The 21414-nt window shown below is 59.0% G+C and overlaps 1 protein-coding gene across 1 annotated transcript; it reads left to right on the forward strand.

Moving 5' to 3' along the window:
• The first annotated feature begins 11863 nt into the window (after positions 1–11863).
• Positions 11864–18475, forward strand: LOC123373218. The gene is made up of 8 exons (XM_045022084.1): positions 11864–12106; positions 12824–12993; positions 13863–13934; positions 14036–14113; positions 14965–15021; positions 15411–15487; positions 17062–17138; positions 18294–18475. Exons 2-7 carry the CDS (start codon positions 12862–12864, stop codon positions 17132–17134), a joined length of 489 nt encoding a protein of 162 aa, XP_044878019.1. The 5' UTR covers positions 11864–12106; positions 12824–12861; the 3' UTR covers positions 17135–17138; positions 18294–18475.
• The last annotated feature ends 2939 nt before the right edge of the window (positions 18476–21414 follow it).

Below are 21414 nucleotides of genomic sequence, written 5' to 3' on the forward strand. Positions count from 1 at the left end.
ACATACAAAAATAACGATGCTCAAAGAACACGACTTAGGGGGTCAAGTCAACAGTTAGGAAATTGCCGCATTAAGGCTGCCTACACAAGCTGAGCACCCGCACGATGAGACAGGCGTCAGTGACATGCTCACATCCCATTTTTTCCACAGGTCCCCTGCCTCCGTCAGTGCATGGGACGGACCATCTCCGGTGTCCTTAGCATAACAGAGCTGAGACGGGCGCCCTTGGGAAAAGGAGAGACTCCCAAGCCTAGATCCTCAAAGGTATCATGGTGTGCAGCTCCCACTTCAATCGAAACGGCGTTGGGGACCTGCCCCTCAGCTAGCAGCAGACGGGTGGGATCTAAAATGAAGAGAGGGAGCGGACGGACTAGAGGAGTTTCCCATGACAATGTCCCTTTCAGTCGAGACTTTGGGTTATGTAATTCTGAATGTTTAAACAAGCACCACACAGCTGTGTACACCGTGTAGATGGTAACAAATGCAGCACTGCAGTCAATGTAACTTCTTCCTTTTGTCTCTTTTCTTGGAAACATTTACGCTGCTTGTGTATCTTGTACCCAATAAAGACAATAAAAGCCCTTGGATCAGCCGCTAGGTCATCAGCCAGCCAGCCGCACCAGGAAGCTTATCGGCAGATGATATTTAAGCATTAACTATGGAACTAATGAACGATACTTATGACCCAGCCCGAGGAAAGCAGTTTTGCAGCTCCCTGGGGAATTAGCCACAATCTCATTGCACTAAGGCATAAGTCGCTGGTGATACTTGCTGTCCCACCTAATTACAGTGAGACACAACAAAATACAATGCAAACACACACCCCCATGGCGCGGGAACACACTCACCCCTCTGAAAATCACGTCCTTTTGTTCATAGATTCGCAGAGTTTAAAGTCAGAAGGGACCATTAGATTATTTAGTCTGACCTGTAGATCAGTGCTTCTCAAAGTGGTGGTCCACGGACCGGTGCCGGTCCACGAGCCATCAGCTGCCAGTCTGCGGCGAGTTTCCTCATAAGAGTGTCGAATGGGATAATAATATGGCACCGGTACCTGGCACATTGGGAAAAAAAATTGCCGGTCCCCCACATCCGATAGCTTGAGAAACACGGCTGTAGATCACAGACCAGGAAATGCCATCCAGGGACCCCTGAATCAAGCCCGTGACTTTGCCTGAGTTCAAGTGCCCCTACTGGAAAGCCCTTGAGGAGCTTACAACCCAAACCGAGCGGCTCGGCCAAGAGAAGGAGACTAGCAATGTTACCCCGTTGTACACCTAGAGAAGAGCCACAGGGCCAGGAATTGATCCCAGGACCAATGCCCTGACCACAAGTCCAGCCTTGCTCTCGGACAGAGTCTAGAACAGGCTCCTGGGAGATGCAGCTCCCTCCCGGAGTAATGCTCATCCGAGGGGCATAAAATCATAGAATATCAGGGTCGGAAGGGACCTCAGGAGGTATCTAGTCCAATCCCCTGCTCAAAGCAGGACCAAACCCAACTAAATCATCCCAGCCAGGGCTTTGTCAAGCCGGGCCTTAAAAACCTCTAAGGAAGGAGATTCCACCATGTCCCTAGGGAACCCATTCCAGTGCTTCACCACACGCCCAGTGAAATAGTTTTTCCTAATATCCAACCTAAACCTCCCCCACTGCAACTTGAGACCATTACTCCTTGTTCTGTCATCAGGTACCACTGAGAACAGTCTAGATCCATCCTCTTTGGAACCCCCTTTCAGGTAGTTGAAAGCAGCTATCAAATCCCCCCTCATTCTTCTCTTCTGCAGGCTAAACACTCCCAGTTCCCTCAGCCTCTCCTCATAAATCATGTGCTCCAGCCCCCTCATCATTTTTGTTGCCTTCCGCTGGACTCTCTCCAATTTTTCCACATCCTTCTTGTAGTGTGGGGCCCAAAACTGGACACAATACTCCAGATGAGGTCTCACCTATGTCAAATAGAGGGGAATGATCACATCCCTCGATCTGCTAGCAATGCCCCTACTTATACAGCCCAAAATGCCGTTAGCCTTCTTGGCAACAAGGGCACCCTGCTGACTCATATCCAGCTTCTCATCCACTGTAACCCCCAGGTCCTTTTCTGCAGAACTGCTGCCGAGCCACTCGGTCCCTAGTCTGTAGCAGTGCCTGGGATTCTTCCGTCCTAAGTGCAGGACTCTGCACTTGTCCTTGTTGAACCTCATCAGGTTTCTTTTGGCCCAGTCCTCTTTTGGCCTGTGTGTGTGCGTGCAACCATCCTCATGTCCTCTCTGGGGGTCTTACATTGATATCGTCAGCCGCTTGCCTGCCTGGCAGGGGAGTGCGTTTGCTTTGGGGTTAGCTGAGGAGGCTGTGGCGGCTTGGAGCTTGGATGTCTTTCGAAAAGATCAAACCGTCCCCTCAAGCTCCAGGGGATGGTAGGAGCTGGAGGGTCAGGGTTAGGCTTACGTGGGAGGCCAGACAAGATGATCAGAACGGTCCCTACTAAAGAAAGGAAGGAAGCTGCAGAATGAGGAATTACAGGAGAGCGGAATGGGCCTCACTATAGCATGTGTGTGTGAATTTCACTTCCTTTTCCTGTTCGCCCAAAAATCTGGGTACTGGCTGCAAGGGCAGATTAAGGTTGTGACGTTACAGCTGGGGATTAGCCCCATAGAGCCCTAGGGTAGGAGGGACCTCCGGGGTCATCCAGTCTAACCCCCTGCCAGGATGCAGGATTCTTCCTTTGTTCTGTCTGCCCCAGACCGTCCTGCCCTGGCCTTTAAAGGAGAGGAGAGCAGAGGCATTAAAGGACCATGTAGAATAAGCCTGGAGCAAATGTTGTGTTCTGCTGGGAACCCTGAGCCGGCAGAAAAGCCGGAAGGCAAAGGGGTGTGAAATGCCCTTGGACAGGGAGTTCCTGGGCCTGCTATTTGGAGGAGACACAAGCAGGGTTTCTGGGAATGGCTTCCGGGTTGTTTTCCCGGTCACTTACGATCCCCCTCTTTGTCTTTCCCCGAACTCGGAGGTGTTTGGAGCCGGCATCTTTGGTTGGGGCATATTCTGCTCTCTGCAGGCAGGCTGCAGCCACGTGAGAGTGTCAGCCCCGCGCCGCGAGCAGGGAAGTGGAGCGTTGCCTCCTTCTCCTCTTTGACAGAGGGATTTAAGGGCCACAGGCTGCCCAACCTGCAGCCCCAAACCTGCCTGTTTGGCCACCAAATTGGCACAACACAGGCAGCAGGAGTGTGAACTCGCCTCACTCACACACACACACTTCCCCCCAGCCCCGCCCTGGAGGACCCTGGAGGACAGAGCGGAGAGTTTATTCTCCCTCTGTCCAGGCCTTGACCTCGCTGTGTAGGTTTGTGTTTGAGGCTCCCCCAGGGCATTATTACAGGTTACTGAATTAAAGAACAACAGGGGGACAAACTAGTGCCCGCCAGGAATGGAGACCGTGTGACGTTATTGATATAAACTGGGACCATATAGAACATGGTTTGCAACCAAGGTCCTGTAGTGGCACCAAATCTTAGGTAAAGGGGGTCATCTAAGGTGTCTAAGACCAGGTTCTGGGTTGCTGGTTAGGATTATGCTGTCTGTGTGCATGTGTATCATTTTGTAGTTGAAGTTATAAGTATTGGCTCTGTACTGTCTGTATTTTGTATTGTGCTGTGCTGCTGGGTGACACCCCAGACAAGTTGGTGTCAGCTCTGCCTAGCCTGCTTGATGGCCCATTAAGGACCATTGGCTGCACAACTGACCCATGGAGAGAAGGCGACACGCCTTGTGACTCAGCAAAGTATGCAGGGACTGGCCCATGTGACTCCAGACTCCATTTTGCTGTAATTTTCCACAGTAAGAACAAAGAGGTTCTTACACCTGGAAAAGCCTATATAAGGCTAATGCCTCATCTCTATCTTGTCTTCAATCCTGCTTCTACCTCTGGAGGGACTTTGCTACAAGCTGAAGCTCTACACAAGGGACTGATGACCCATCCCAGCGGGGGATGTACTCCAGAGACTTGATTTGAACCTGCAGTTTATTCCATCACTGCTACAAGCCTGAACTAAGAACTTTGCCATTACTGTATGTAATTGATTCCATTTAACCAATTCTAGCTCTCACCTCTACCTTTTTCCCTTTATGAATAAACCTTTAGATTTTAGATTCTAAAGGATAGGCATTTGATTCTAAAGGATAGCGTGATTTGTGGGTAAGATCTGATGTGTAGATTGACCTGGGTCTGGGGCTTGGTCCTTTGGAATCGAAAGAACCGTTTTCTTTTATTGGGGTGTTGGTTTTCATAACCATTCATCCCCAGGACGAGTGCACTGGTGGTGATACTGGGAGACTGGAGTGTCTAAGGGAATTGCTTGTGTGACTTGTGGTTAGCCAGTGGGGTGAGACCAAAGTCCTTTTTGTCTGGCTGGTTTGGTGCCTTAGAGGTGGAAAAACCCCAGCCTAGGGCCGTGACTGCCCTATTTGAGCAATTGGTCCTGAATTGGCACCTCAGTTGGGTCCTGCCAGAACCGCACCGTCACAGACCGCAGCAAACCCATTTCACAAGGAGCCATCGCCCTCTGATATTGCCTTCCAGCCCCCCAGGGTGCATGGAACCAGGGACCTGGAGGTGAGCAGCTCCACAGCCCACCGGGTTCCTGGCTCTGGCCCCACCGCCTGGCCCCAAAGGCGGGACAGAGCCAAAGGAGAGACCCAGCAGCTGTGAACCCGGGCGGCTGCACTGGAGTCCATGATGCTTTGGCTCTGGCCCAGTAGCTGCACGGGTTGTGCAGAGAAGCCGCAGCCACCGACTGAAGTCAAGGAGCGGGACAGGGCAGGGAAGCGCATGCTGGGCTCACTCCTGCTTTAGCCAAACACTCCCCTTGGGGCTCAATCCAGGGGCGAGGGGGTGAAACTCTCTGGGCTGGGCTGCCCCCGAGGTCAGACTCAATGGCAGAACGGTGCCATCTGGCCTTAAAATTTGTGACTCTGTGAATCTCGACACACCCCCCCCCCCCCGCAGCCCGATCCCCACTGCAGTGCAGCCACCGCTGGGCTGGGATGCAGCAGCTGCTTAAGGAGAACGTGTGACCCCTGTTCCACGGGTCCTGCAGGAGGGGACGTTGAGAATCACGTCTCCAACTGGCCGAAGGTTACCAGGGAATTTTAGACCGTCTCTCGGTTCAGCCAGTGCACTGCCCCCAATTCTAGACTCTTCTTTCAGAGGGGCCCTGGGGCTGCGTTCCCCAGAAAGGGCTCTGTGGCTCCCAGCGATGGCTGATGGGACCCCTCACCAGTGCAAAAACCAGCAGCTGCTGGCACCATCTCCTGCTCCTTCTCCATCTCTGGGGATTTGGCCTTCCAGTGGGGAGGTGTTCACGTCCCACAGCCTGTGTGGGCCAGGCCACCCTTTGCACAAGGTGGGCTGCCCCCATCCCAGCATGAGTCTGCATGGGACCCGCACATGTTAGAGGGGTGGTGGGAGCCCGTGGGGATCCCTAAGGTGCTCGGGGGCAGCTCAGCCTGCTTTGTTCATGGCTGCACCCCGGTGAGAATCGGAGCCTGCCTGGCCTTTCGCCAAGGCCTCTTGCCTGAGCTGGGCTCGGTGTGCTCGGTTTCGCTGTGAACTCAGCCTGTGGCGTGTCAGTTTCTATTCTCTGACAGTCCGGCCCCTTCCTTTCTTTTCCCATAAAGAAGCCGCTGGCAGGGACTTCCCGCTGAGAGAGAGGCCGTCCAGGGTCCGGGCCCTCTCTCTTCCTAGCGGAAGCGTGACCTCCAGTCAGGAAAGCCGAGGGAGTTTTCCCGCTCTGGACTAAGCGATGCCAAGTAACATCCTGCGGCAGGAAATGTTTGAGGCAAAGCCTCAAGCCTCAGAAGCTTCACACAAACACTGCTGAAGGGAGTGGGCTCACTTACCGCACTTTGAAAGGAAACGTGGCTGCTGGGTTTCGTTTATTAACATGTCAGGCGGTTTTATTAGTTTCAGCCGCAACATGAACACAGCCTGAGGCATCTCTCAGAGGGCTGAGCATGCCTCTTCTTTGCTGAACTGATTTGTGCTTTGGCATTAGTTCACACAAATATGTACATAGTGGTAGACACTATATCATCCTGGAAGGCAGGTGTTTCATCACCCCCGTGCCCGAAATGCTCTTTACTGTTTCAATGGGAGATAAAACCCTTCACTTCCCTGCCTAACATCCATGAGCGTTGCCGTGTGTTGCTAAGCAGCAACTGTGTTCCATCGCTGCACTGGCTGCTAACGCTGCTCGGTGAAGCGAGTCCTGGCTCTTCAGAAACCCAACAAGCCATGTTTCAGAGACCAGGTAAAGCTATGTGACCGCCAGTGCCTCCTGGAAATCCAGCCCTGGCTGGGGCCATCAGGTGTGACCTCCAACACACGGCTTGCACACCTGATTCTGCGGTGTCTCTGCAGGATAAAACATCTGGACTGAAGTTCTTCCCTGCAGAGTGTTGGAGGCTGGAGCTGCAGGTGGCCACGGCAAATGACCACCTGTGTCCATGATCATGGAGCTTGGCGGGAGCCTGAGCATCGGTCGATGGGTTATTGCTCATGTGCACTGCAGCCCGTACAGAGTCCTGGGTTATACCATCTACCACGGGCCTTTATCGCCAGTGTCTGAGCTGGAGAAGTCTCTAAATAGGATGAACCCCAGCTGAGAAATGCCACAGGCCTCAGGCCAACTGGGTGCTCATGGTCTAATGCAGATCTTAGTCCCCGAGTGTGTACAAAGCTCCAGCAAAGCAGGATTTCCTCCCATGGGCCACAGCTCACCTCGTCCCTCTCTAATTGGCTTGATTTGTCTTTATTAAACATTTACCAGCCCCAGTTACATTCTTTAATAACTTATGGCCCAGTGTGTTTAAATATGCACCGATAACGCACAATCGGGAGCTCCAGAGCCAGATGAGAGTTGGTAGAAAGACATCAGTGCATGCTCATTACCAGGGACCGCTCAGCTGCCCCAGAGGGTCAGTTGGATAAACAAAGGCAAGTCTGGACGTTTATATGAACCGACCAGGCCTTCTGAGAGATGTGCACCTCTGAGTGTGTGTGCATGCTTGTGAGGTGCGTGCAAGCCCCAGTTGTGTGTGCGCGTGCACACTTCTGAGATGTGTGCACCCCCGATTGTGTGTGCACACTTCTGAGATGTGTGCACCCCCGATTGTGTGTGCACATTTCTGAGATGTGTGCAACCCCCAGTTGTGTGTGCACATTTCTGAGGTCGCACACCTCCCCTATTGTGTGTGCACACTACTGAGGTTCCTGCACCCCACGATTTGCGCACACACATACCTACATGTGCAGGGCTGCATGCACACACTGGAGGCTCCATGAGCACAGGTCAAAGTGTGCGCACTTGTGAAAATCTGTCCCTTGGAGCCTGCAGAACAGGTCTAGAAATCTTGCCCTCCAGCCTTTCCCACGAGTCCCCGATTCTGGCCCCGCTGTCAATGCCATGAGAACGGGCTCCCCAGAGGTACCTCAGTGCTTCGGGCTGCACCCCACAGCGTCACGGACACCAAGAAAACGAAGAAGAAAGTGACTGGAACTTCTTTGATTCTCGTAAAAGCTGCGAGGTTTGGCTCGAGCTGGAGCCAAGGTTCAAGGTGTTACGGGTGTCCCAGTGGAGCTAATCTAAGCTATTTATGGTACTTCTCAAACGCCTATCACAGCTTTATCTGAACCCCTGGAGACTTTGTTCCGCCCGGTCCCGCTATGCGGGTTTTAACTCTTGGTAAAATTGCTCCAGGTGCCCAGGGACACTGCTAGACCCGGCTCGAGAGCTGGCTGCCATTGGCCACCTCATGGATTTCAGCCGCAGGAGGGTTTTATCTGAGCCGCAGGATGCTACTTGACCCATGTTAATTGCTTTACCTCCAGGAGAGTTTTCTCCTTAGCCTCTGCTCCTAGCTAAGGGAGCCAGTGTCTGCAATCGATCGGAAGGGACCGTCTGCCATCTAGTGGGAAAACTGACTGCAGACGGTGGGTGAGCATGAGCTGGAGGTGTGATTCCAGTGTGGGGAGACACACGCACACTAGCCCTGAGCAGGCGAGGGCACTGAAAAGGCTGCGTGGGCGGCAGGCAGGGCCAGCCCCCTCCAGTACACACCTAGGCTTTCAGAGGGGGTCGCACTGGGTCGTACTAACCCATCCTGCTGCCAGTATAGCTGCAGCGACACTGCTGTTTTTAGCACACTAGCTGGATCAGAGCTGGCAGGGGTATGGCTACCCAAGCTGGGAATCAGAGCTTCGGCTCCAGTGTAGACATACCCTGAGAGGGGCTCACAGCACCATCCCTCTTGTCCTGCTGGGAAATGTCTAGGGGTGGCTTTAGGATTTTATTCCTTCCCCACCCCACCAGTCACTGGCCCTTTGGGATTGCTGGATGGAATGCTGCCTGCAGTGACGCAACCTCAGGCCAGGCTGGCAGGACGCTGGGCACAAACCCCACATTGACTGGGAGTTCGATAGTATGAGCCGCTCAAGCGTTAGAACAGCCTCACCGTGGAGTCACAGAGGGTCCCCGGGGATACGGCGATCTGTGGCACCACCAGGTGGGCCTGCCTTTGCGATAGACCAAGGATCACAGCAATATTCAGGTTGCTCCCAGGCTCAAAGGACCAGCAAGTGTTCTATGTCCTTTAGAGCTAACCCAGGCTATGCACTGGGGATCTCTTGCTTATGCTTAGTAAATCTTGCCCCCACTCCCCGAGTGCAAGCAGTAAAGAGATCCAGTTCCTTCTTGTTGGGACTTTTCAATCCCCTTTCACCCTTGTGCTCTGAGCTGCAAACTCAACTGATGGGAGGAATCTGCTTGTGTAACTTCATGGGGGAAGGGCAAATTGGTGCCCTTTGTCCTCTTTATCATCCCACAATAGTCCATCAGGTGTTGATGGACCTTTCCTGTTGAGCAGGACATAATGCCTCCTGTTGGAGCTCAGCACTTCCCACTACTTCTCTCCTGCCTGGTGAGTTACACGGTCGCAGAGATTCCCCACTGCTCAAATATAACCTGACAATAAGGGATACAGCTGTTATAAATGAGATTAATGCCAGCAGCAACTCACCAGCATTCAATAAAGTCTAAGCACCAAACACAGTTTGATAATCCTAATACCTGTCTGAACAATTCTAACACGCAGGTGAGCCAGCCTGGTCCCAGCAAGGTATTTGTCAGGGTTGAATGGCGGCATGAGCTGGCACCCGCTTTGCCAGTGTCACACCAGACTGGATCAGACCCAGCATCCATCCCGGCCAGCCTGCTGTTTCCAACAGTGGCAGCACCAGCTGCTTCAGGAGAAGTAGGTGCTTGTGGGGTAATCTGACTCCAGGGAGAGTTTCTTCTTACGAGCTTTAGTCGTGAAAGCTCCCAAGTCTTGCCTGCACCTCTCTGCGCTGTTGGCATCTTCACATCCCCACACAATGGCAGCAGCACCCTTGTGAACTGACGGTGCTTCCGTGCATGTGGCCGAAAGGCTCCTAGCACAGTGAAGTCCCAAATACACGTCGGCCTTTATAACTCTTCCCATCCAGCTGCTGGCAGGAGATGTGGCAGATCCAGGACAACTGGGAGTGATCCAGGAATTTCAGGATGCAGGGTGAGTGCCCTGGCAGAGTCTCATGGCCTCCGGAAGGGAGGGTGCCTATCGCCTGCTCTTGAGGGTTTCATTTCTAGGGTCAATAATGGTTTGCCCTTTGAATGCTGACATTTTCCAGGCTCCTGGCTCAGGAGGCTGTGTGGACATGCACCTCCTTCCTTCCAATGACTGGAATTTGGTTAAACCCAAATCTCCAACTGATACGTGTTTTTGAGTGAGTCTGCTTGTGTCTCACGCGGGACTCAGCTACGCTCGCGTTAATAAATACATACCCTGAATCCTACAGCACATCCACTAGAAATCGGATCGCAAAGCAGCAGCATCTCTGAGCAAAGGGCCTGGGTTTAGCCAGGGGATTTACTACTGGAAGAGGTATCCCACATATTGAGTGCAGGGGACTGGACTAGATGATCTCGCGAGATCCCTTCCAGTTCTCTGATTCTCTGATTCTCTGATGTAAAAGGGGATAGAGAATAAGACAGAGAGTATCTTATTACCCTTATATAAATCCATGCTACACACACAGCTTGAATACTGCGTACGGATGTGGTCTCCTCATCTCAAAAAAGATCTACTGGCACTAGAAAAGGTTCAGAGAAGGGCAACTAAAATGATTAGGGGTTTGGAACGAGTCCCAAATGAGGAGAGATTAAAGAGGCCAGGACTTTTCAGCTTGGAAAAGAGGAGACTAAGGGGGGATGTGACAGAGCTATATAAAATCATGAGTGGTGTGGTGAAAGTGAATAAGGAAAAGTTATTTACTTGTTCCCATAAGAACTAGGGGTCACCAAATGAAATTAATGGGCAGCAGGTTTAAAACAAATAAAAGGAAGTTCTTCTTCACGCAGCGCACAGTCAACCTGTGGAACTCCTTACCTGAGGAGGTTGTGAAGGCCAGGACTATAACCGCGTTTAAAAGAGAACTAGACAAATTCATGGAGGTTAAGTCCATAAATGGCTATTAGCCAGGATGGGTAAGAATGGTGTCCCTAGCCTCTGTTTGTCAGAGGGTGGAGATGGATGGCAGGAGAGAGATCACTTGATCATTGCCTGTTAGGTTCACTCCCTCTGGGCCACCTGGCATTGGCCACTGTCGGCAGACAGATACTGGGCTGGATGGACCCTTGGTCTGACCCGGTACGGCCTTTCTTACGTTCTAAAGTGGGGAGGGTGGGCAGCAGGGCTGGCTCCAGGTTTTCTGCCGCCCCAAGCGGAAAAAAAAAAAGCCGCGGCAGCGCGATCGCGCCGCTCCCTCTTCGGCAGCAATTTGGCGGCAGGTCCTTTGCTCCGAGAGGGACTGAGGGACCCTCTGCCAAATTGCTGCCAAAGACCCAGACGTGCTGCCCCAATGGTGGCTGGAGTGCCACCCCATGGTATTGGCCACCCCAAGCACCTGCTTCCTTAGCTGGTGCCTGGAGCCGGCCCTGGTGGGCAGAGGGGAATGACCCTGGGGACTGATGGTAAAATCCCTCAGACTGCAGAGATTTGCCAGGAGAAGGCGTGGATGGGGTCCCGTCACCAGGACTAGCTCAATTACAAGGACTGGAAGGAATTGCTTTCATCAACAAACAGGGCCAGGAGAATAAACGTGGTACAATACGGTATTTTTTAAAATGTGTGAAATCTTGTTTTAAAATATTGTGAGGCGCTCCGAGCCGGGGTTGCCAATCTCTTCCATGCCTGGCCCCCCTCCCCAGGCCCCGCACCCGCCCAGCTGGGTCCCCCGCCCATTTCGCCACCCTTGACCCCTGTTTGTGACCCCCGGGAAGGTCCCAGCCCCAGGCTGACATGGGCTAGAGCTTGAGCCAGGAATCGCTGCAGAATCCAGCCCGTGACGTCAGGCCTGGCTTACGGAGGCCAGACACGCAGGCAGTCCCAGGCTGCTCGCTGACACAGGCCCTGCCCAGCACCCGCTTGCTGCCTGTGCCCTGCCCCGGCTGGCGCTGCCACGGGCACACAGGCCGGCCCCTTCCCCACGGGGCTCTCGGGGCGGACGTCATCAGGGCCCAGCCAGAGCCCCGAACTCAGGCCCCGGCAGGCTGCGGCGGCCCCCAGGGCTCCGTCCCGGGCCCCGTCTCTCTTGGGAACCTCAGTGCTGTGACCTCAGAGCCTTGGCGACAGAACCCCGGCGCAGGGAACCCGGCAGCTGCAGCGGGAGGCCATCTTGGGGTCTCCCCTCAGCGGCCCCATCTCCTCCCTGCTCCGTGAGGGCCCAGGGAGCCGTGCGGGCCGGACGGGACCTCCCAGGGGGCCTCGTTGGGTGAGCGCCTGGCCTGGCACCTGGAGCTGGGCTGCTTGGTGGCCAGTGCCGCCCTCCCGCTGCGTGCCCATGGCCAGGGCAGGCCGCGCTGCCCTCCTGCCGCGAAAGGCCTGGAAACCAGGGGGGGCTGTTCTGAAAGGACACGTGGCGCCTCCTGCTGGCAGTGGCCATCTCGTGACGGTGACACCGGGCAGGCCAGTGCCAGCGGGCGGAGCGCGGGGCTGGGCGGCTCCGGCAGTCGGGCACAGGGTGAGATACGGCTGGAGCCTTTCTCCGGGGCGTGCTCCCAGCCAGGCCAGTCAGCGGGGAGCCAAAGTCCTGACTCGAGGCGGGCGGGACCCAGAACCTCAGATCCAAGCCCCTGGAGGTTCGGATCTGGGTTCGGGGCAGAACCTCCTGGCTCGGGCCCATCACCTCTCGCTCGGTGGCTTATGTGCAACGAGTTGTTGGGTCTCAGGCCATTTCACCAGATGAAGGAAGCTCATCACCACTGGTCCCACCGAGAGAGGCCAGGGCCTCCCCTCCCTCCCCTCCACATAGCAGGGGGCTCAGACACACCCCACAGCTCATGAGACGCCCTCCGGCCCTTGCCGAGGTGCAGGCTGGGCCCCAGGGCACAGATGGGTGGTGGGCCTGGCCTGGATTCTCCACCCTGGCTGTGGGTGTCTCCTGGAGTCTCTGCAGGCCTGGGGGGGTGGGGGGAGCATGGTACCTGGGACCTTCTTGGGACATTACAGCCAGCACTGCCAGGCAGAGTGCACAGGGGCCCGGTTCCTTGGAGCAGCGACTGGGATGGGATTTTTGTTTGGCGTTTGTACGGCACCTATCCCGAGGAGCTCCGGGCCCTGGCTGGGCGTCGCGATGCTACGGGCATATAAATACTAGGCCCCGTTGGTACCATTCTCCAGCGCCATCTCAACCCGTAGCCATGGCTTGTGAGCTGACCAGAGCCTTTGCCTGCCTCAGGAATTTCACCAGGACTGTTGCCCCGGGCCACGGCCGGGATGTACCAGCTCAAGATCCAGGCGGAGCCGCCGGCCCAGTCGGGGTCTGACATGCGTGCCCAGGAGCTGAAGGAGCTGCTGTGGTCTGGGGGCGAATGCAACGCCGCCCTGATAAGAGATGGCGCCTTCCGGGTCAGTGGGCGTCGGACAGGCTGCAGCATGGGCAGGCTGGGCAGAGAGAGGGCGCAGGGGCATAGGGTACCGTGGCTAGCAGGGCCTTGTCCTCACAACAGCTGCATCTCCCTTCCCCAGGAAGCCTCCCACTGGTGCCCTAGCAATGGGGGGAGCCCTAGTTTAGGCAAGTCCCTGGTGTTCTTACCACCACGTCGTGCCATTCGCCCCCCGCTTGGAGCAGGGCTGACTGGCACAGACGTGAGTACGCCGGTGCCGTACCGGTGTTCAGCCATCAGGGGTGGAGCTGCGCTGGTGGGAACGTGCTAGTGCTGAGAAAAGGGGGGGGTGGACCCCAGACTTCAGCAAAGACCTGATCCAAGCGCCGACGGGCACGCTACAGAACAGAACCAGGGCAGCCGGCGAGCGTTGTCTAGCCAGCTCCCTCGCCCTGGAGCCACCCGCAGCGTAGGCAGAGCCCACTGACTTTTTAACTCACTAACGAGACTCCCCCTTCCCGACCCACGTTACAGTCAGAGCTGGTCCAGCAACAGTCGCTCACTGCTTGTGACTGCACCATGTCCACCTCCAGCCAGCAAGACCCAGCCCAGCCACTCAGGGTGTGAACACCCTGGTGCAGGCCATTTGTTGTGGCTGTATAAAGGCGCCCCGAGGGAGGCTGGCAGGCGACGCGAGGCAGAGTAATGTCTGTCTGTCTAGATGAGCTAGGTGATACCTACCAACCAGCCATGTAATCTAGCGGCTGTGACACAGAAAGGGAAATGCCCACGCAGGCTCAGGGCAATCCCACCCACCCAAAGAGTGTCTCAGCCCTGTCCCCGCTGCCCTGGCCTGGCTCTCATCGGCCATGGCCTCTCCTTTCCCTGCAGCAGAAGCAGCTGGCGCGACAGCTGGTGGAGGGAGGGGCGTGCAAGGAGCAGCTGATGGCAGGAGAGCAGCAGGTAGGGTTGGGGGCGGACGGGGTCTCTCCCCCGGTGTCCCTGCTGGGGAGTCCCCCCGGCCCCCTGGGATGGGACTCTAAGCATTTCTCACTCTGTTTCAGCCGCAACTCTTCCAGAGCGGTTTCGAGGAGAAGCTGGCGTTTCAGCCGGAGGCGGAGGGGACAGAGCGCCGCCCCAAGGCAGGGGAAGCACTGGCGTGGAATGGGGCGGGAGGTGGGGACAGGCCCATGGAGGGCTCAGGTGTCACCCAGCAGAGGCAGTGCAGCGGGGTGCTGGGAAGTACCCGGGGCACGGCACGAGCTCAGAGCCAGCCGACCCTGCGTTTCACCCCCTCCCTGGGCGGAACCCGGCGGGCGGTGGAATACGGTCCCCAAACCCCTCGCTTTCCAAGCAACGCCCGCAGAACCTGAGCGTCCCTCCCGGGGTTTAGCAAGCCGGGGTGCAAACTGCAGGGCTTGCTTGGAGGGGAGACGGGCAAGTCGCTGCAAGGTTCATGGGCCTGCCACATTGCTAGCCTTGTCCCACCCCCAATCACTGGGGAGGGAGCGAAGCCCAGGCCCCCCCCGACCAGTGCAAGCTCCCCTGGCTCAGGTGACGGCAGGAGGCCTCACGGAGACCGGCCTCGCCAGAGGAGGAAGGGGGTCGAACCCCAGAAAACGAGGATTAACCACCCCCACCCAGGGCATCACCGTAAAAGCAGCAAGGGTTAGTCCCAGCTCTCCTCCTGCCAACAGCCGCCAGGCCCCTCCCTGCAGCCGCTGCTGCTCCCTCATGGCAGCACTGTTTGGGGGTGGCCAGCGCTCAGGGTGAGGTGTTACCCCTGCCCTCCGCCGCACGAGTGCCCTGGCAACAGCAGCTGGTCCCCGGCAGGGCTGTGTCTCCCCGAGCGGGGCTGCCCGGGGCTCTGGCACGGTGGGTATAGGTGGGCCGTAGGGGCTGGGCCCCTGGAGCTATCCTCCCGCCCCCGCAGCCCATTGACCCTGGTGCAGGGGGCCGAGCACTGATGCTGACCAAGGTCCCGTCCTTGCAGAGGCTGGTGCGTGGCCCACGGGAGGCCTATCGAGTGATGGACGCGGCTCTGCAGCGTGTGAGTGGAAACCTTCATCCCAGCTAGCGTCTCGGAGGAGCCCCCCACCTGGGACTGGCGCTGGGACTGGTGTGCTCCTGGCAGGCCCCCTGCCTGGCATCGACACAGGAGAGCGGGGCCAAGCTGGGCACCCCTGGCAGCCCCTTCCCCTTCTCCCTGAGCCACGGGGCTATAGGACAGCAAGGCCTCTCCGGCCAGGCCACGGCCCAGCTCACTCTCCTCCAAGCAGGGAGCGGAGCTGCCCCCAGACCTGCTCCGTGCTCTGCCCTGCCCCGGGGCACACTGCAGGGACAGACAGAGCTTAGCCCTGGGCCCCTGCTAAACCGGCCGGGGGAGATGGCGCCTCGCGCCGCTGCCAGGCGCCCCTCTAGGAGAGCTCTGTTCTTCAGGCAGGAGAGCTGATGGTGGGCAAGGAGGAGCCGGGGGCAGAGCGCTGGCAGCTGCCGGGGGACCCCGACCAGGAGGAGTGAGTATCCGCAAGGCTGGCCCGCGGTCAGACGGGGCGGGGGCGGGGGCGCAGATACTGTCACAGCCCGGCGGGTGCGGGGTCTGCCGCTCCTAGCGAGCCGGGGGCAGGTGTGTGACGGTTCGGGTGACCAGCAGGGAGGGGTCACTACGGCTGTCACGGGGTCCCCGGGCGATGCTCTGGAACTGCTCCCCACCAAGCCAGGCAGGACTCTGGGAAGCCTCCTCTCCCTCGGAGCAGCCTGTCTGCAGGGCAAGAAGCTCCCACGGCTTCACCTCCTGGGTCTCTCCTTGGAGCATTCAGCCTCCTCTGCCCCTCCGGGCGCTTCCCCCAGCGAGTCCGCCCAGGCGGGGTCCTGGGGAAGCCAGAGGGTCCTGCCCCCCCACTGCGCAGTCAGACGTGACTCTCAGCCAGCCAGTAACACAGAGGTTTATTCAATGGCAGGAACAGGGTCTAAAACAGAGCTTGTAGGTACAGAGAATGGGACCCCTCAGCTGGGTCCATCCTGGGGCCCAACGAGGCAGATCCTCATGTCTGCCCTCACTCCCCACCCCCAGCCAGCTCCAAACTGAAACCCCTCCAGCCCCTCCTTCTCCGGCCTTTGTCTCTTTCCCGGGCCAGGAGGTCACCTGAGCTCTTTGTTCACCTTCAGCGTCCCCTTGCAGGGGAAAGGGCCCCAGCCATTTGTTGCCAGGCGACAGAGTGTCGGCCATTTATGCACACTGGAGACTTAAGAACTGCACAGGGGAAACTGAGGCACCCACACAGCATGCAGAGGAAACATTAAGAACAGTCCCACTTCGTCACAACGGCTACGCATTGCGCCGACACCACGGGGCTGGGTGCCGATCTGGGGGCCTGGGCGGACGGAGGGGATGCGCAGTAATGTGCAAGCCATGGGGCGCTGGCACAGATCCCAGCCCCACTAGCACAGCCAGCCTGTCTCCCAACTCACCCCCGCTGTAGCGAGATGGGTGTTGTCTAGCTGGGCTTTAGCTGTCCTGGGGCTGGGGACCCCATTGTTCCTGTTGGGGGGGGGGCCGCAGCTCGCTCCAGCCTGTGTTCGGGCCGTGCAGCCTGGGTTTTCCCTTTCATAATCCTACCCCGTCACTGCTAGCTACACCCCATCCCGTCCGCGGGCTTGCAGCCTGCAGCGCTCTGTGCACGGGCAGCATCGGCCTAGCTAGTGCCAAGCCAGGCTACACCCACGGGGCTCTCCTGGCCCTGCAAAGCTGGCCGCCTGCCCGGGGGTGTTGGTGCTTAGGATGCCAGCATCTGGGACACTCACCATGTGTAGGGTGAGCATGTGCCATCCAGCTCCCCCCCACTGATCCATCCAGCTCCCCCCACTGACCCATCCATCCAATAGTATCTAGCTAGCTACAGCTCAAGCGATGTCAGCCCCTGCATCCAGCCATGCATATATTGGAAGCTCCGTGGGGCACGGGGCCGTCTTTGCCCTGTGGCTGTACATTGCCTAGCACAGGGGGGCCTGGTCCATGGCTGGGGTTACTAGGTCCTACAGTAACACAGCTAATAATAACATTGCTTTCTCCTGCCTGTGGATTTTCCAGGATCTACTGGGGCTGCTTTTACTTCTTTCCTTGGCTCCGGATGTGGAGGAAAGGGAAGCGGGTGCAGCCGTGAAGGGGTACGTAGTGACTGCTTGGCCCTGCACCCCCACCCCACGCAGGTGACTCCTCGCTGGGGAGGGAGGCAGGGAACGAGGGGAAGGGCGGACTCAGGGTAAGGGGCAGCATCGACCCTGCCGAACCCAGCCAGAGCCCTGTGGCCAGGCTTTCCCCAAGTGGCAGCTGGAAGCGAGACCCCAGCAGAGCCCTGCTGGAGGGCTGGACAGCAGCTCCCAAGAGGGAGGGGGCTGCTGCCCTGGGGGGCAGGGGCGACCTGCTCCCACTCCCCACGGGGACACGCCTTGGCCGCCTTGGCCGGGCTCGTGGCCCCAGTGTGAAATAAGTTGCCCAGGGGCTTTTCTGGAGCGACCTGACTGCGCTGGGCCTGGCACTAACTAGCCAGGGCTCTGTCCCCGAAGGGGGGCCGTGGGGCACAGGGCTGGGCGCGGCGCCCCTCCCGCAGCGTGCCCCCACCGTGCGTTGTAATACAGCTCAGTGCAAGTGTAGCCAGCTGGGAACAAAGCCCCTCAGCCACACCTACAGGACGGGGGCTCCCCGGGAAGCAGCGACTCTGAGAAAGATTTGGGGGGTGGGGATGGACAATCAGCTGATCAGCAGCTCCCAGTGTGACCCTGTGGCCGTAAACCGGGGAATCTCCAGTAGCAGCAGGGAGGTGATTTTCCCTCTGCACCTGGCACTGGTGCGACTGCTGCTGGGCTCCTGGGCCCAGGTCTGGGGCCACAGTCCCAGAAGGATGTTGAGAGATTGGAGGGGGTCAGAGGCTGATGAAAGGATGAGAGCCCCCAGGAGCTCGGTCTGCCTAGCTGGGCAAGGGGAAGGTTACGGGGTGGCCTGATCCCAGTCTGAGAGCTCCAACGGGGATATTTATTAACGAGCTCGTCAGGCTGGCAGAGGCAGGTCTAACAGGAGGAGGCAAGCTCTGAGCTGCTGCGGGGAGGGGGGGTTACGGCAGCCCCCCCCCCCCAGCTGGGGACATGCCCCTGCACTAGCCTCCCCCGTGCACTGAGCGTGGTGTGTGTCCCACAAGAAGGGGCATGTGGAGGCCTCGGGGGGGCTGGGAACGGGCCCAAGGCGGGGCCTGGGGTAGGGGGGTGCTGGCGACAGGGAGGGGTCAGAACTGGGGCTGCTTTAATGGCTCTGCCCATTCCTTACAGCTCACTGTGACCGGGGGCGAGCGGGCCCCAGCCCCTCCCCAGAGTTATACGCAGACCCGTGCGGCTGCACTTGGCCCAGCCGCCTCTATTTGCATCTCCACTGACCCTGCTGAGCGCAGCAGCCGCCCCCTCGGGCCACCTTGAGCCACCGCCCATGGCACCCCCAGGATTAAAGCACCTGACACCACAGCTCGTGCAAATGTAGAAATCAAATTATAAGACTAATTCGCCCCTGGATTGAGACCCGTCCGATGCAGGGCTGCAGTACCTGCCTGCTCCAGGAGGGGGCGGCACTGGGCCAGGGGCATCAGCCGCTGTTCGGGTCCTCGACGTTATTCTGGGTCCAGGGTAAAGCGCCCGTCTCTGGGCCACTCCCCCGCTCCCCACGGGGCTTGCTCAGGTCTCTCCTCCTGCCCCTTACAAATGGGACGTTTCCAAAGCGCCCTGAGCGTATAGACACCGGGCGAGTCCTGCCCCCCTCCCACGGGGGCTGGGGGCCGCTCCCCACCACAGCCTCTCGCTCTGCTAGGCCGATGGTCAGGCCTGGAGCCCGGCTACGCTCCAGCCTCCTCCAGGCAGATGCTGTGACCCCTCCCGTGCCTGGCCTGCTCACCCAGCCGCCCATCAGCCTCCGGGGCAGGCGGGGGGTTGTGTCTCCCGGTGCTGGGCCTGGCACAAGCTGACTGAGCAGCTGGGTGCCCATGGGGGGTGGAGGGGAGAGCGGTGTGAGCTGGGCTCACGGCAGCTGCCTAAACAAGCCAGCGTTGGCTGAGGCCCTGGGCCAAGGCTGGTGCGGTGCTGGGCGGGGCAGAGGAATAGTGCCCAGTCCCTGCCCCGGTGCCACGGAGAGCCAGCTGCCAGGGACGGGCCGAGCTCCTGTGCATGGGGGACAGAGGCTGGCTGGTCTCTGGTGTGAATCCTGCCCACGTGGTCCCATCTCTGGGCTTCTAGTGACCTGAGGGAAGGCTGGGGTGGGGGGGTCTCAGGAAACCCACCTCAGCTCAGCCAGCAGGACTGGCAGGGAGTGACGGGGTCCCAGGGCTTGGCCACCCTTCCCCGCACGGCCCCGCCACGCCGGGGTTAGCCGGGCAGGCAGCCCTGCCGCCATAGCTGTTCTGCAGCGAAACACAGGACGTGTGTGCGCCTAGGGCACCCGGCACGCGCTGTCCCCCCCCCCCCCCCGCCCCACCGTGTCGCTCACTGGGGAAAGGGCACCAGCCCACAGCTGTAAAACTGGCATTTGGGGAAGGGAACGTACACGGCTGGGGCAGCCAGGAGATCGTTCCTAAAGCCGATGGCGCCAGCTGGGCAGCGCACGGTCCAGCACCCTCCCTGCCTGGCGGGTGGGCCCGACTCCAGCCCGCCCTCAGCGCGCACTTGGCCAGACAGCTGCCTGCCTGCGAGGCACCGGCGGAGACGCCACACTGGCTAGCCACCCGCTGTTCAAACGGCGCGGGCCCAGCGGGCAAACCGGCCCCTCCGGCTGGCTAGCAGGACTGCCCAGGACCGAGACCGTCACAGGCCCAGGGCAGACCAAGGATGGGCTAGTGCACGCTGAAGCCACCTTCCGCCAGAGCAGTGATTCGCTGGCCGACTCCGAGACTTGGACCCCGCCATAACCAGCTGCTGAGTGGGGCCCATTTGCGACCCAAAGCCTCGGGCAGAACCGGCTCCCGAGCCTCCCCAGCGAGCGGGGTGCAGAGCCCAGCTGGGTAAGTGGGCAGGTCCTCAGGAGCACGCTCACACCAGGTGCAGCTGGGAGCCGGCACACGGGAGCTGTCCCGGCTGAAAACCTGGCCCGACGGTGCTCAGCGGGTTTGGGGGGGTGCACCGGTGTCGCTGGGCAGAACCTGCCCCCTTTGGGGCCCAGGACAGCTTGCCAAACCATCCGCGCCCGGTGCTCGTGGCTCATCCCAAACCAAGCGCACAGACCTCGGCTCCGAGATGCTCGGGGCAGAGTCTCAGCTGGCAGAAATTGGCACATCCCTGGCGTGCTCGGAGCAGGGGGCTTACCCCACGCACGGCGGGTGGGTGCTCTGTCCCACACGCCTGCACTAGAGCCTTCCTCCCCTGGGCTGAGGGCTGCTTGCACTCTGCAGGCACTGCCAGGCGGGGGCCTGTGTGCCAGACTCGGGGGGGTCCCGTTGGGCCGTGCCTGCCGCCAAGCCCTGCCCGTTACAGTGCTGTAGCCCTGTAGAAATGCACACGTGGCTCAGGCAGACGGGGCTTGGGGGGCCTCACGCTACATGTTTATAAGCCAAGCAGCTTGGCCGCCAGGAAGGGGTGTCAGGCTCCGAGCCAGCCCCAGCTGCATGGGAACAAGGCTCGGCTGCTGGTGTTTGAGCAGGGGCCAGCAGTCCTAGTAGGGTGGAGTTCTGGTGCCCCCACGTGTGCTGGGGCTCGACAGAGCCTTGCCAGCCAGGCCCCGGCCCCGGCGAGCTGGCAGGCTGGAGCGTGGCCAGGCCATGAGTGAGGGGGCTAAGCACGAACTGGGGGGACTCTGCCCCAGGCAGGACCTGCCTCCCATGGTGCCGGTGTGGCCGAGGAGGGGGTTTAGGGAGGGTTTCCATGCACGGGGGGCATGGCTGGCGATGGGGGGGCAATGGAGCCCCGAGGGGGCAGGAGGAAGGGCCAGCGCCGGCCTTACCGCTCCCCAGCCGAGCTCTGTGCACGGGTAGGGAGGGCTGCGGCCTGGCAGCAGCAGGGATTCACATGTGGTGGCAGCATGCTGGGTGTGCCGGAGCCCGGGCCAAGGCAGCGCACGTGTGCTCACCGCCGTTCCCCGCCTCGCCGCATGTGCTCGGCGGAGGGATCTGGCTGCACAAAGCCCGGCTGCAGCCACGTGGCTTCCCCCTCAGACCTGCAGCCTCTAAAGAACCAAATCAGTCCTAGTGCAGGAGCACGGCTTGGCCCCAGGCCCCACAGTGCTGGGTGCTGTAACACACACGTGTGCACACACAGACACACGTGTTCACACGCACAGAGACACACAGAGACACACACCTCCTCAGGAGCCTCTGCCAGCCTCATCCCTCCAGGGGCCCCTTAGTTCCCTCCCCCAGTTCTCCTAGCGTCGCCCCTTGGGGCTCCAGGAACAGCTCCCCGTTTCGAGGCACCAAGC

This window comes from Mauremys mutica, chromosome 6 (assembly GCF_020497125.1).
Source record: "Mauremys mutica isolate MM-2020 ecotype Southern chromosome 6, ASM2049712v1, whole genome shotgun sequence".
NCBI classification, from domain to species: Eukaryota; Metazoa; Chordata; order Testudines; family Geoemydidae; genus Mauremys; species Mauremys mutica.

What these genes read in the sequence shown, in the direction of transcription:
- LOC123373218 (XM_045022084.1), top strand. Translation starts at nt 12,862, where the DNA reads ATGTACCAGCTCAAGATCCAGGCGGAGCCGCCGGCCCAGTCGGGGTCT. An exon ending in TGATGGCAGGAGAGCAGCAG is followed by an intron (nt 13,935 to 14,035) that starts GTAGGGTTGGGG and finishes ACTCTGTTTCAG; the next exon opens with CCGCAACTCTTCCAGAGCGG. An exon ending in GGGGACCCCGACCAGGAGGA is followed by an intron (nt 15,488 to 17,061) that starts GTGAGTATCCGC and finishes TGGATTTTCCAG; the next exon opens with GATCTACTGGGGCTGCTTTT.